We start from the raw sequence: 15,189 nt of genomic DNA, 5'->3' as shown, positions 1-15,189 counted from the left end.
GTAGGGAACAATCCCATGTTGACAGGGGGTGTAGAAAACATCAAATTGGTCTTTTTCCACCTCTAACGTTGATGAAAACAACACCAGTTTAAATAAATGATAAAGCTAATAGGATGCAAAGACAAAAAGACAGTTTATACTGTTCAATTTGGAAGTGGGTCAACAATTGCATTTTAAAAGGAGAAACAAATTACTGAGACAACAATTCATAATTTTTTTTAATTAGTACCCCCATGAATAATAATTTGGCAACAACCTAATTCAAAAGGACAGAACCCAAAGTCTCAACAAAAAATATAAACTTAGAATAGAAAGGTAAGAAAAGCATAAGGATCCTTTAGCTTTTCTTAAGGAAGATATGCAACCCAAAATCAGAAAGAGAGAGAATTCTACAATCAAAATCTACACTTCTGGCTACAGCTCTGATAATCTTTTCTTCATACATTCATTCAACTTCCTATTTCATATCCTCCTAGTTCAGGATTATACACTTCAAATGTCTGGACATTTTACAGACAAGGTTCCTTGGGTGAATTTGATATCTTTTATTAGACCAGCCCAAATAGTTGGAGAATAGTTATTAAGCAAGCTTTCAGGTTCAAAAACCCTTCGTCAGGCTAAGGAAGTGTCAGCAGTTGGTGTATGCTCTTCCTGGATGGAATGAAAAGTAAAGAAGCCAGGGGCTGGGCTGGGCTGGGGAGTCAGTTGCCAGGCAGATTATAATGTATCAAAAATCCAATGTCTATGTTTAGTCCATGATCTCTAGTATCCAGGAGGTTGATGAAATGGAGCTCACAGGCTCGTCTCTGGGAAGTGCTGTGTAAGTTTCCCTTGAGGATCAGGACTGAGAGATTGGAGAGGGAGTGGCCCTGCTGTGGAAATGTGCCCCCACTGGTAATTGAGTGTTTCTGTCTTTGATAGATTTCCGGTGTGCGTTCATTCTGGTGCGCAGTCTGCCTATGTCCTTAGACCAACACGGCTACAACCTAAACCCCTGGACATTTTACATGAGTTTTCAATTAGTGACTTAATATTTCATTTGGAATGGCTGGAAACATAGTGTAATATGTAGTAGTAGGTTTTACTCTTAAGACCACCATTTCTCAGAACATGTTGCCTTTCTTCAGTTAAAAACACTTTGGTTTGGTTTTTTTTCCGGGTATCAGACTACATTCAAAATGTTCAGAGCAGCAGAATCAAATTTTTCTCATTTGTACCTGGTGTGCCTATAAATTTTAACAGGCTGAATAATAAGTTGTATTCATACTACTTTAATTTAAAGTATAATTACTTCAAATTCAAGCCCCAACTTTCAATTATTTCGACTTTGGAAGCAGGAAAAAAAATCCTCCAGGAATAACTATCACATAAACAGTTCTATTTAAATATAACAAGTGATAAGGGACTGAAGAGCAGTCTTTTTCTCTTCCCATTTTTCCATGCCCTGTAACGGAGACATACATGCAAATTATTAATGTAGTATTCTTCCCACATTCAACCTAACCAAGATACAACTTCAAACACTTGTGCTTCAGTATTATCTACTGGCAACTAGTAACAAGCCTGTGAATCACTGTCTTGTTTTAAGCAGCAGTGTAAATGGGAATACAGTTGCAGTTTACAAATAACTACCTTGTAGGGAAGTAGGTGTCACTTTGAAACATGGGAATACTGGCCACAGCTAAGACATGGGAGTTTTGACTGGGGTTCACTGATGCTATTGCTGGTACTTAAGGAACTCGGATGTTCCTGGCTGCAGTCTTGCTCTTCTACTCCGGAGTCTTCTACTCAGTAGACTGCCAAAATGGGCATCAGGAAAAAAATGTTTTTAGGACTAGGTCATTAGCAAGGACGTGGAAGGGTTCTGCTTTGCTCTGTAATGCAACACACAACTCTTTTCCTATGGGCATGTATTAACCAATTACTTCCCTGTAAATGAAGTAAAGTCCCAGTAGTGGCCTCACCTCCCCTCCTTTAATCTCTGGCATGTTATTGGGTTTGGTGTTTTGCGTACTGTGCTTTATAGTCATGTGTGAGGGTCTGAAGTGGTTATTTTAGGAACTCCTTGAGTAATGATGGCCTGCAAACACAAGGAACTCAGTTCACTGATGCAGGAGGCCCATTACAGACCTATGTTCTCTATAGTTTATCATCAAAATGAAACCAAACTCCACACAGGTGCAATCATATAACCCAATGGTGCCTAACTTTTTCACCCTGCAAGCTGCATCGGTGATGCCTGATCCTTCCCCAGATCCAGGCCAAATCTGGCCAATAGGCTAGATCCAGCTTGGGGGTGGGGGGGGAAATGGAGGTTGCAGTGATCTGATCCAGGTTTAAGTGCTTTTCTTTGAAGTGAATGTTTATTAATATTATATATAAAACTTCAGGTAAATATTTAAAAAAATATTTCATCTCTGGCCACTCAGCATTGTCAATGTGCGACTATATTAATCTTTTAAATAGGGATTTCTCTGGGGCATAAATGAAGCACATAAACGTTATATTTTGCGCTCTCTCACAAGACGGGTTCTGTTTCAGGGTTAATTTAAAAACAAACAAACAACGAACAGGCCATAAACATTCTTAAGGAACATTTATTCAAAAACCTGCACAATGAAACATTCATAACCAAAGAGAGTTTGTTTTTTAAGATTGGGATTTACATTTTGTTGTAGTTTGAAAAGTTCTTTGAAACTGCCAAAAATTCTCTCAAATTTCCACCTCTGAAAGATGCTTGGCTGGGATTAAACAGGTGTTTGGCTGGGGCAGTTTAGTCAGGGATGATCCTGCCTTGAGAAGGGGGTTACACCAGATGAGCTCATGAGGTCCCTTCCAGCCCTACATTCCTAGGATCCTATTAAGAGGTATCTTTTACTTCGACTCTTTGCAGTAAAAATGACAAAACCACTTCCATGTGAAAATGTAATATGTAGAGTTTTAAACGTTGTGCTAGAGATCAAAGTATTATCCCCAAAAACACTTAATCTTGGTGGATAAAACTGAGGACCCAAAGTCAAGATCCACCCTTCTGTTCTAATTCCTGCAATTTGCTAACCTTCAAATTCTATGTTTTATTTTCCATACCATAAAACTTATAGATATCATGGCCCCCATCATTTTGACCGCAACCTATTTTCTCAAACCCTCTTGGTATTCTGAATAGGCAACATCTACAAACATGCAAAATCATGACTCTGTGCTCTTCAGAATGACAAGGTAAAGCTGAGTATAGCTGTTTTGAAAGGAAAACAGGGTTGTAGAGAGGCAGCAGCAAGGTGCCAGACTTCCATGCGTAGACCCTGAGATGGTGCAGAGTCACTTGGAAGAACTGGATGCCTTTAAGTCGGCAGGCCCGGATGAGCTCCATCCGAGGGTGCTGAAGGCACTGGCCGACATCATTGCAGAGCCACTGGCGGGAATATTTGAACGTTCGTGGTGCACGGGCAAAGTCCCGGAGGACTGGAAAAGGGCCAACGTGGTCCCCATTTTCAAAAAGGGGAGGAAGGAGGACCCGGGCAACTATAGGCCAGTCAGTCTCACCTCCATCCTTGGCAAAGTCTTTGAAAAAATTATCAAGGCTCACATATGCAAGAGCCCAGCAGGACAAATTATGCTGAGGGGAAACCAGCACGGGTTCATAGTAGGTAGATCATGCCTGACTAATCTAGTCTCTTTTTATGACCAGGTTATGAAACGCCTGGACACAGGAGGAGGGGTGGATGTCGTATACTTAGACTTCAGGAAAGCCTTCGATACGGTATCCCACTCCATACTGGTGAACAAGTTAAGAGGCTGTGACTTGGATGACTACACAGTCCGGTGGGTGGCAAATTGGCTAGAGGGTCGCACCCAGAGAGTCGTGGTGGATAGGTCGGTTTCAACCTGGAAGGGTGTGGGCAGTGGGGTCCCGCAGGGCTCGGTCCTTGGACCGATACTCTTCAATGTCTTCATCAACAAGTGGGCGGAAAACAACAGAATGCAGTTCAACAAGGAGAAATGCAAAGTGCTGCACCTAGGGATGAAAAATGTCCAGCACGCCTACAGCCTAGGGAATGACCTGCTGGGTGGCACGGAAGTGGAAAGGGATCTTGGAGTCCTAGTGGACTCCAAGATGAACATGAGTCGGCAGTGTGACGAAGCCATTAGAAAAGCCAATGCAACTTTATCGTGCATCAGCAGATGCATGACGAATAGATCCAAGGAGGTGATACTTCCCCTCTATTGGGCGCTGGTCAGACTGCAGTTGGAGTACTGCGTGCAATTCTGGGTGCCACACTTCAAGAGGGATGCGGATAACCTGGAGAGGGTCCAGAGAAGGGCCACTCGTATGGTTAAGGGCCTGCAGACCAAGCCCTACGAGGAGAGACTAGAGAAACTGGACCTTTTCAGCCTCCGCAAGAGAAGGTTGAGAGATGACCTTGTGGCTGCCTATAAGTTCATCACGGGGGCACAGAAGGGAATTGGTGAGGTTTTATTCACCAAGGAACACCCGGGGGTTACAAGAAATAATGGCCACAAGCTAGCAGAGAGCAGATTTAGATTGGACATTAGGAAGAACTTCTTCACAGTTCGAGTGGCCAAGGTCTGGAACGGGCTCCCAAGGGAGGTGGTGCTCTCCCCTACCCTGGGGGTCTTCAAGAGGAGGTTAGATAAGCATCTAGCTGGGGTCATCTAGACCCAGCACACTTTCCTGCCTATGCAGGGGGTCGGACTCGATGATCTATTGAGGTCCCTTCTGACCCTAACATCTATGAATCTATGAAAACTAAATCACTGACATTGTTACTTGTGGGAAGCTGTGGTCTTGTGCAACTAGTTGTATAAAAGGAAGTATGTAAAGTCATGAGGATAAAAGCATCTACTGTAAACAGTACTTGACATGCTGCCATCTTTGCAGCAGGACTAAAACACTGGCTACCTTCTTATAAAGGTCATATAAAGCAGACAGTGTATTTATGATACACATACATTGAAACGTCTCATGAAGAAAGATGGATGGATGAATGATCTTTTATGTTAAGATTGGCTGTAAAGACATAAATGATTTTATTGTATGCAACTGTAGCCAAATGTGATAATATAGGGTAATATCAGCAGTAAAACATATGGGTACTAGAGCCTATCTTTTTGCAGATGACCCTATTATGCATTTTATCCCCAAAATGTGTGCATCACTGCGACACAAAGTGTGAACAGTCTGAAATATAACATAGCTCACTAATAAATGGGTCTAGGGAAATTCTTCTATCAAATTTTGTCATTTTTTCTATCATCTTTTAAAAAGTTAAGGGAATTCCAAACAGTAAGAAAAAAAAAGCTTTAATAAAAATATTCTCCCACAAAAATATAACCTGAATGGCAAACCACTGAAATAAAAACAAAAACCTAGTACAAAATGTCTGTTGTTTTTAAACTGGACTGCTAACTGCAATATAATTTTGCAGCGATTATGAGACCGTTTTACTTCATTACTATAGCAACTAGAAACATTCCCCATTTGTTGTCATCAATTTTGGTTTTAGAAGGAAGGAAAGGGCTATAAAACCAGAGCCACGCTAGTCTTAAAAAGGAATGTCTGCACTTGTACCAAAACTTAAATCATGTCCTTATGTAATGGATTCAGTAGAAAAGAAAATACGTTCTTGCAAGTCTAGACCATAGACTCATCAATCTTTTGGCTAGAGAATTATTCAGCCCAATCAATGGCAGTTCCTTTTTAGTATAAAATATGTGATGTTCTGTAGCTTTTAATGGTTTTCAGGGCAATTTCTCCTGCCACAGAAACCCTGTTCTTTAGCAAAAGAGCTCTTAAACTTGTTTAATTATGAAGATAAGGGGAAATGTGTGTTTTAGCAGTTTGAAACAATTTTTAAACATCTGCTTTAGCAATATTGTGAATATCACATTAAGTATGAAAGTTAGAGAGTATGATCTGATTTGGACATGGAAAACAGACTTGATGATATGTTTTACAAATACAGTGGAAAAACAATCAAGAAAAATGGTTTTACTAATGATTTTATTTAACCAGCTTTTAATTTTAGAAAACTTTGAGCCTAAACTACCTGTGCATCCCTTCACATTGTATGCAAAAGAAAATAGAAAATTAACTGCTAAGAACAAGTTTTCTACTTCAAAAGGTAGGAAAAAATAGCAAATGTTCTGTTGCATTACAAGACTAAAAACCCCTCTATATGCAGTATATTTGAGGCTACCACATGGAGGTATGTATTTCCTGAAAATTAAGTGACTAATGTGTAAACAATAATAAAGAAAGAATTATAAAAATTAAAACAATTCACATTCACTGACATTCTATGCTCTGTTGCTATTTACAAACAACTACATAAAAGCATCCCCAAAATGATTTCTCAACCCCAGTTAGGACCAGAAGATTAAAAAACCAGAACAGAACTGCCCATACAAAGGTTGATTTTTTTCCATATACTCCTTTATAAGGTGCTTACCTGGAACCCTCACATTATTCATTACCACCACAGTTCTGGCAGTGCACAAACTGCCACAATCGCATTTACAAACTTTCTAAGCACATTAGTGATGAAAGGCTCCTCTCATGCATAAGTATATAAACTGTTAAATGTATTAATGTATGTATTTATTAAGCCTATTATTAGCATCAATACTTTGATTTAATAAATATGATGCTAACATTTTTATAAGTCTTGTAAAATTAAAGGTTTACTCTATGCTGAATATTAGAAAATTCAGTCTGGAACATGCGCAGTTGTCAGTCTCGGATTAAGGAGCCGATGGATCGCAGTTGCAAGGCACCCTTCAAAAAGGAAGGGGCACAGCTTTCAGGTCAACTATAAATAGGATTTTTTAGTAAGCACTATCAGCATGTTCTGCACTATTGAAAACAGACCTGAACTCAAAAACAAAAACAAAAAATACAACAGGGTGCTAGCCCACCTCTTCAGTACCCAAAGGACTGCCACCACATCAAAGATCTTAATTTGACCCTATTTCTCAGAGTTTTGGGGTTTTTCCATTTAAAACTACTAATACAAATTCCACTTCTGAAACCCATGCCTTGCTTGATTTAGAGGCTCAATGCAGAAGCCCCTCTACTCCTAACAGTTCTTTCACACCTACACTCTGCTGCCTGCCCCAGAGTTACCCTGCTCCAAGGCCCACACAGAAACCAACCCACCAGGGCTCCTTCTAGGAGACTTCCTAGTCCCTGAAGATTTCCCCTTCATCAGGTTACTTGCTGCTTTTATATGTACCTAAACTTTGGCTCTTCAATCTCAGCTGGGATTTTGTTAGTAAATCAGATAATGTCAACTTTCTGTAGACAGCCTGCATCCTGAAATAAAGCTACACTTTAATTTAATGATATTATGTTCCCATTTTTAAATGGCATTGTTTGAATGAACTGATTAAATCTTACCTTCTCCTAGTGACAAATATACTGTGGAGGGGTAAGAGGGGAATATTTGCCTACTTACAATTTAATGTGGACAACAAGCTGTTGGCAACCAGTGCACATTTTTTTTACTTTCATCACAGCAACCAGTCTAGGACCATGACTACATATGAAAATTTAATTGCAAAACTTCTGTCATATAGCTTCCAGTACTGCAATACCCATATCATGTGCACACTTGACCACCACACATCTTAACCAAAGAGGTTGTTTCAGCAGAGGACATTACCACCATCTCCCACAGCCATACCGCCTACGGAACAACATAGTGTAGGATGTCAGCAGTATGCACAGGGATTTCCTGGATCAGGTTTAAGTTTCCACATATACCCTTCCTTCTATTTTACATGGGTCTCTTTTCCAAAAACTCATATATTTTCTCACTCTTCCCCAGAAATGTGAATCATGAACTTTTGTTAGATTTAGAGAGAATAATTATACAACTTGTTGCAGTGAAAGCAAGACAACCAAGGGGCAAATCGCACACAAAATCCCTTTAACTGGTCAGTTGCATGTAGTCAAACAGTGCTTCTGGGACTGTATGCTGAGCAACAAATGGTCATCATCCAGGTGTCCAAGGCCAATAGTACAAGATTGTGATTTTGGACAAAATGCAGAAAGACAAACAGATCTAATATAATGGACTTTTGTAACTGCAACAGGATGAGAGATTGTGTATAGAATGAGGATATGTACACCCTCACACAAATACTGACAGATTATGTTTCACTGACAAATAAAATGTTGGCTAGTCGGGGAAAATACATGATGCTCACATCTTTAGAACATTAGAATTTTTAAAATTAAAATATAATTGGTGGGAACAATTTTCAAGGACAAAAGTGTTCCTATTATTAAGGCTGCAATGCCAGTGACAATTTATGGGGATTTAACCTACTCTCTGTTTTTCTGGTTTATGAAACCATATACCAAGTACTTAGTGAGCAGCAAAGAAAGATTTATCTGCTCTCTGAACAGTTGTAAGATGGCTGTTGAATGTGCTTTTGATACACTGAGAGGACACAGGAAATAACCCTGATTAAGGTCAATCTCAGTGAGCCAAAAATCCCTATTGGCATTGCTTTGCCAATATTATGCAAAAACACAATTTGCAGCAAAGTGTACCTGTAGGGTGGAACACTGAGATGAAAAGATGGTTCACTGATTTCAAACAGCCAGACACAAAAGAAGTTACAAGAAACAACTGAGATGCTGTACATCAAAAGTGTCAAAGACAGGGCCAGCAGAACCCTACCGCCCGGCCCCTCGCCATGCTGGCCCGGGGGGAGGTGTTCTCAGGCTAGACCTATGCGCTTGTGTGACATGAACAGGGGCAGCCCCACGTGTACACTGCCTGGGGAACATCCAGAGACAGTGTGCAGACTTGATTCAGCCCAAGGACAAGCCCAGCACCACTTATCCAGCCTGCAGGGCATAGCAAATTTGACATCATTGCTGTACAGCTAAAGGAGACTCTAAAAGGTCACTTTCATGCACTGTTATAGCAAGGCACTGAGCTCCATTTATGTACTACTTAAAACTAATCAGCTTGAATATGGATTTTCAATTATCTATAAGTGATTTTTAAGAATTTGGTACAAAAATTGCTCATTTGGGCTGTAATAAATTAAAGACTTGGTAAATAAATCATGCTTTTGGGGGGGAAAATATTTCATTGTACAGTAACAAACAGGGAACACTTAAACTCAAATATATTAAACAGCTTATTTGGAACACACACACACACACACACACACACACACACACACACACACACACACACACACACACACCAGCTCCCAACTGGTTCAACATTAAATCACAGGACTGTTTACATATAGTCACAGCAGTTCTCTCACTAAAAACAAATATATATTGTTCTTCATTGTCCAAGTCATTCCTCTTTCTGATTAAGGTCAGTCTCCGAGCAGGTATGCTGTGGGCAATTCAAAGATACATCAGGCAGGCACAGTGGATAAAGAAAGAATAGAACATTAATAATGTTAACAGAAAGGAAAGGAAAAAAATTCCATAAAAATAAATAGGGGGACAGACTAGCTTTGGGACAGCTTGCTTCAAGACTGCTCCATAGTTCTCAGCAAGGTAAGCAGCATGTAGAAGGCTGTCAGAAGCCTAGAGCAGGGGTTGGCAGCCTATGGCCCCTGGGTTCATTCCAGCCCATGAAGAAGCTGAAACCAGCCTGGGAAGGTATAACTTGGCCTGGGGCAGCATAGAGGATCAGGCATCTCAAAACTGCACTGAACTCATTCTCTCCACAGCCCCCTCCTCAGCAACCTTCCCTACTGCTCTCTTGTGCCTGCACTTACCTTGCTAGAGAGGGACCAGATATCTGCAGTGAAGGAGATATCTACTTGAGCTCCTCAGGGGTAGAGATTTGCAGTTGTGGGAACAAGACAAATCACAAGTTCTGGCCCAGGGCAGCAAAATGTTGTGAACTCCTGAGTCTAAAGCCATAAGGGAAGAAGATTGTATATGCAGTATCCCGAGCTCTAAGTTAAAAAAAAAAAAAATCAAGATGGCTAAGCTAGTCAGGCAGCTGTAGTTATAGTTCTCCTGACTGCCAGAGAATTCACTACTGAGGATGTCAAAGGCAGAGAATTACAGCTGCTTGCACCCATTTGCAGTTATCCCCTTATGTAGACAGTGCTGTCAACAATGATGCCAGCAGCAGCTAAGTCTCCTACAGTTACAACTGGAATAAGACTGACCTTCCTAGAAATATTATCTTGACTATTACTGAGATTGTGCCAGAGGACAAAAGGATAGTTGGGGCTAGATAAACACAAAGCACCCCAAAACAGTGGGGCAGGACCAGCTCTACAAGCCAAGGTAACCCTCTTGAGGCCCCAGCAAAGTCTCTCAAATTCTAACTCTCAAATTCAAAAAGAGCCTGACAGCAAGTCTTTTAGACTTGGGCAACTGAACTAGATAAACCCAAGGCACTTATTTTGCAACATTTACTCAACAGATTTGCTCAAATATCTCATAATCTGATTGGCCATTTATTGGATTGCCTGCAAGTGTTATTTGCTATAACCCTGGTACTCATACCTGTTTTAGTTAATGTTTCCTTTTGCAATTGACTGATTTAGGTTAGTAGAAATTCCATTTTGCTGCTACACCCGATGGCTATTAACTTGCTGTAAGATTCCCTCATTTGACTACCAGAACACATTTGTGATTTCTCAAGTCAGTTCCTCTATTCTCTGGACACTTGCATATGGCCACCATTTTTTAAGAACAAGGGGAGGTTGGAGGTTAAGCATAAGAAAGAAAACACAACCCATACATTCTTTTTTAAATAATTTTTCTTACTGGACTGAATCTCTTAGCCAGAACTAGGCATACAGCATAGCATGACTGACTCTCCTTGTCTTCATCTCCTACCATGGTGCTTGTCAATGAGTTTCCTGTTGCTGATTTCTGCTGAGATTCCCTCTTCTGAATCTTCTGTCACTATCTGGGTACTGGTGCGGATAAAGCCAAACATGGTCAACAGATTCACTCAGTGGGAAGGGTAATGGGTGGCAATCCGAGACTTTCTTCTGGCATTGTTTCTCATCCCAGTTGTATCCAAGCTCTTCTATCCTCTCTGCAATGTTCATCTTTATTCCTGCACTTGTTTTGCACATGGCCTTAAATGGTCAGTCTGACCCAGGGCTTCTTTTCTGATCCAGGCTGCAGTCCAATGTTTACCTGAAGTTCTGGCTTTGCACAAACATGCCTGACTGCTTACAAAAGATGGCCTAGCTTAATGGAAAGGAAGTCGCACCACATACTTCCCAGTCAAGGTGACCCCTTAGGTAGCAACTTTCAAAACTGTGATCAGAGTTCTGCTGTGAAGGACAGAAGTGTTGTGGGAATGTTGCTGATGGGCTGTTAACCAGGCAAATAATGCAGTATCCACAATGACATTTTATTGGCATAACTATGCTCACAGAGGACTCGCATGATTCAGGAAGATGGTTTACTTCTACCTACAGGACTAAAAACTGGCTGGTGGACAAGGAACAAGCATGGCTACATCACCTTTAGCCAGGAAAATATTATAATGCAAAACCAGCCTAAGCTCTCTTGCATCCCAGTGAACAGCTAAATTAAATCCTTGTAACAGTTTTGTTTTGCCCACGCATCCCCAGTGCATTTCTCTCATTGCTGGGAGAGTATCACTGCTGTGCAGCAAGTCCTGCAACAGTTGTTACAGCAGCAATAAGAGGATTTGGGGGGGATTAATAAAACTTCTGGAGATTTGATGCAAATGTTATTGCATGGCACTAAATGAGAATGGTGTGGGGTTTTGTTTTGGTTTTGGTTTTTTGGTGGGGGGGAGTAGGGTATCATTACTTACAATATTTGGGGCCCTTTTCATCAGGGATCAAAATGTTCATACATATTCAAAAGTAAATCATTCTTTTATTCTAAAGCAGTCTTGCTCTTGTCTAAGTAATGTCATTTTGATTTCTTTTCAAACTTACCTACAAATGGAACTTTAAAATATAAAAGCTTCAGATGAAACATATTTTTGTGAAACAAACTGTAAGTTTAATACCAGAAGAGAACTTTCACAGAAAAAACGCAAGAAATATGAAGTAGATGGATGAAGAAAACAAGTAGTTAAGAAAAGTAAACTTGTAAATGTTCTTCATTCAAGGTTGTGAAATGGATTTGAGTCCAACAATTCTATTAACTGCTAATGGTATGAAATGGAGAGTACACTAAATGTTAATCTGTTCTATACAACAGGAAGCCAAAGCCAAATTATGAAAGTGGCACTTTGAAGGATAGGCCCAAACCCATTTGTTACTTGCTAAATGGGAAAAAATCCCCACCTTGGCAGTTGGAAGGAATGGGACTCATATGGAAGGATCCAAGCCTATGAGAGCTTCATGCCAGAGGTAATGCTAAAGTGGCAGGGCTATTCTGGGGACCTTCATATTACTATTAATACATGACATCTAAAAACAAAGATACAGGCAGAACAAAAGCCATTAAGAAATATGAAGCAGCTCTTGAGAGGGAACAAAAAGTTAAGTTCGGAAAATATTGTACTATATTAGGAGTAATGCATGAGGCAAAAACTACCATTGTGTATACAAACTGCTTAAGCAAGCCTAGGAACCTTAGAACAATCTGAGGAATCAGAAGGAACCAATGAAGAACAAGCTAACAAAAAAACTGATGGAGTTCAGAAAATATAAAACCTAAAGGCCAAGGGAAGAAAGCATGTGCAGCTTAGATTAGATAACCAATAGTTTCCTGAAATACCCAAATTGATGTTTTAAAGCAGGAGTGGCCAACCTGCAGCACAGGTGCCACAGGCAGCCTCCGTGTGTGGCATGCAGCAGATCAGGGAGGGAGCAGGCAGCACAGGTAGACAGGGCAGGGAGCACAAGGCTCAGAGTAGCAAGCAGAGTAGCAGACCAGGAAGGGGAAGGAGTTTGGAGTGGCACTTGGGTAGGGTGTGAAGCTAATTTGTGGCAGGACTACCAAAAAGGTTTATCCACCACCATTTGTAAAGGATACAGCAACTGCTGCCAGTCAACAAAGACAAAAGAAGGTCAGGGCCAGGAGGCTGAAAATCAGTTTAATAATGCACTACTAGTCTCTTCCAGGACACACAACACCTTCAAAAAGACTAAATTAAGAGCTTAACTTTAAGCAGGTTTTTTACGTTTGTGTTAATTAAATATCAGTAATGTTAATAAGTTATTTAATGTGAAAAATCTTAAGACTTACTTGTCAAGGAAGTCCTTGTCCACTACCGCACAAATGTCAAGAAGAGGATTTCCCATCCCAAAAAGGACATTTTCACTGCAAAAGAACCAGTATTAAAAAATTAGTTTCATGTTTCTAATTTTATTATAAACACTAAATTAAATAAGAAACAAATTAAAAATACTTCAGGGAACAAGAGTGTTTCTTGAATAATTATATTAAAGGACAGATATGTTTAAGTTTTGCCCAGTAGAGAGCTGCACAGATGACTTGATTCAAAATGCCAAACCTGTAATCAGTGTTCTACACTAAATAGAAATCTCAAACAAGTTAGGTTCTGTATTCTATTAAGTAGTGTTTCATTCAGATGAAGGATGAACACGGCATATCAACTGACCACAGGGTGCACTTAGGTTCCATCCTTGGATTTTATAAAAGCGCAGTACAAGATGAGATTGTACAGTTCCATATCCAAATTTAGTTGATAAAGTTACTATCCAGGCAATAATACACTTAACCTTATAAAAAGGTAACAATTAACAGCCAGACTGGCCTTGGCACTTCCACTTAGCTGGTCTCAGAAAAACTATAAGTTTGCAGATGAAAAAATCTGAATGTTAATTTTATGTCTAAAGGTTACTCAATGTGTGATACAATCCATGATGCCAAACAGTAGGTTCTGAATAGATATGAACAACCAGAGGAAATTATTATTATTAAAATATTTGATAAGGGCTAATTTCAAAAGTAGTATTCAGTGTAGTCTGAGCGACAAAGTAGTAATACCAAGGAACTAAATACATGACATGGAAGCAAGCTGTTGTGAATGCAGCTGTTCCCAGTAAACTTTCTAAAACTAGATTCTACCACATTCCTAACTAAACCAACACCTGCTGGCTCTTAATACCACCATGATCTAGCTACTCAAATCATATCTGAAAACCAAATACAAAGAAGCTACAAAATAGGTCCCTTCCTCCCCACTAAATACTCACTTTTAGAGGTAGATAACACTCAAGAGAGATTGCCAACATACTGCCACAATATTTCAGGCTTAAAAACAGAATGCTCTGAAGTCAAGCAAAGCAATTTGACCTAACTGTCTTTCACTCTGAGATCCTAGCTCAAATAAAAGTTAAGCTAAAAATTGAGCTGCCACAGCAGCATTTCTAACCAAGTTTAGGACCACATATAAAAGGTACACAATTTCACTGATTCATCTGGCAAGCAAACCAAATGCATTTTACTATCTCTTACTCAGGAGAATAAAAGCCAAAGAATCGAAGATGAAAAAAACTAGGGAAATTTTAAAGATGGGGGGGGAAAAAAAAAATTTAAAAATTAAAAAAAAACCTGCAAGCCCAGGAAGTAGCTCAGGCAGTTATTACTTCCCTCCACACTCTCCCATCCTAAACTGTTTGCAAATCCCCTTCCTTTTTTCCTACCGTATGCTGCTCTCTACCTCAAAGTGGACATGAACAAATGCTATTCTCCCCTAAAAACATTAATCATTTTCCCCAAACACATTCTGCCATCCTTCAGGTCAAACTGCACCACTTCTCCATCAAATGCAGTGAGAGTTGTTTCTACTTAGTGCCTACACGCTTCCCCCAAATCTTGTCTTCTACCACCCACTTCAGGTCTCAATACAAAATTCTGCTAAGCCATTTAAGATAATATTACAAATACCTGCAATAAAGTCCCTTTTCTCTATCAAATTCTCTCTTTCTGCTGTCACTGTTGTCATGGTATATTTGAGCCAGGTCTATAGCCCAAACTTTTTAGAAAGTATGTGTGTGAGAGTCAGGGTGTAGAGTGGTACAATTTGTGACCAACATAGTAAAAGCATGCAGTGTAGATGCACTTACACCAGCAAAACTGAGTTTCTGCCATCATAGCTTATTACACTATGGAAAGGGACAGGCAAACAGACTGTACCAGGAAAAGTCCAGTTTTGCTGTTACAAGCTAAATCTCCAAAGGAAGCATTTTACTAATGCA

General features: G+C 39.9%; 1 protein-coding gene across 1 annotated transcript in view; it reads right to left on the bottom strand.

Annotated features, from left to right (window-relative positions):
* Positions 1 to 15,189, bottom strand: part of ADK (adenosine kinase) — a 563,842-nt gene that overhangs the window by 535,634 nt on the left and 13,019 nt on the right. Inside the window, exon 2 of the mRNA XM_014523581.2 lies at positions 13,211 to 13,285. Within this exon, the coding sequence (XP_014379067.1) occupies positions 13,211 to 13,285 (75 nt within the window). The remainder of the gene's footprint in view (positions 1 to 13,210; positions 13,286 to 15,189) is intronic.

The sequence above is a fragment of the Alligator sinensis genome, unplaced genomic scaffold, assembly GCF_000455745.1.
Source record: "Alligator sinensis unplaced genomic scaffold, ASM45574v1 scaffold109_1, whole genome shotgun sequence".
Lineage (NCBI taxonomy): Eukaryota > Metazoa > Chordata > Crocodylia > Alligatoridae > Alligator > Alligator sinensis.
Note: the sequence above shows the minus strand (reverse complement) of the source record. Positions and strands in the feature narration are given on the sequence as shown.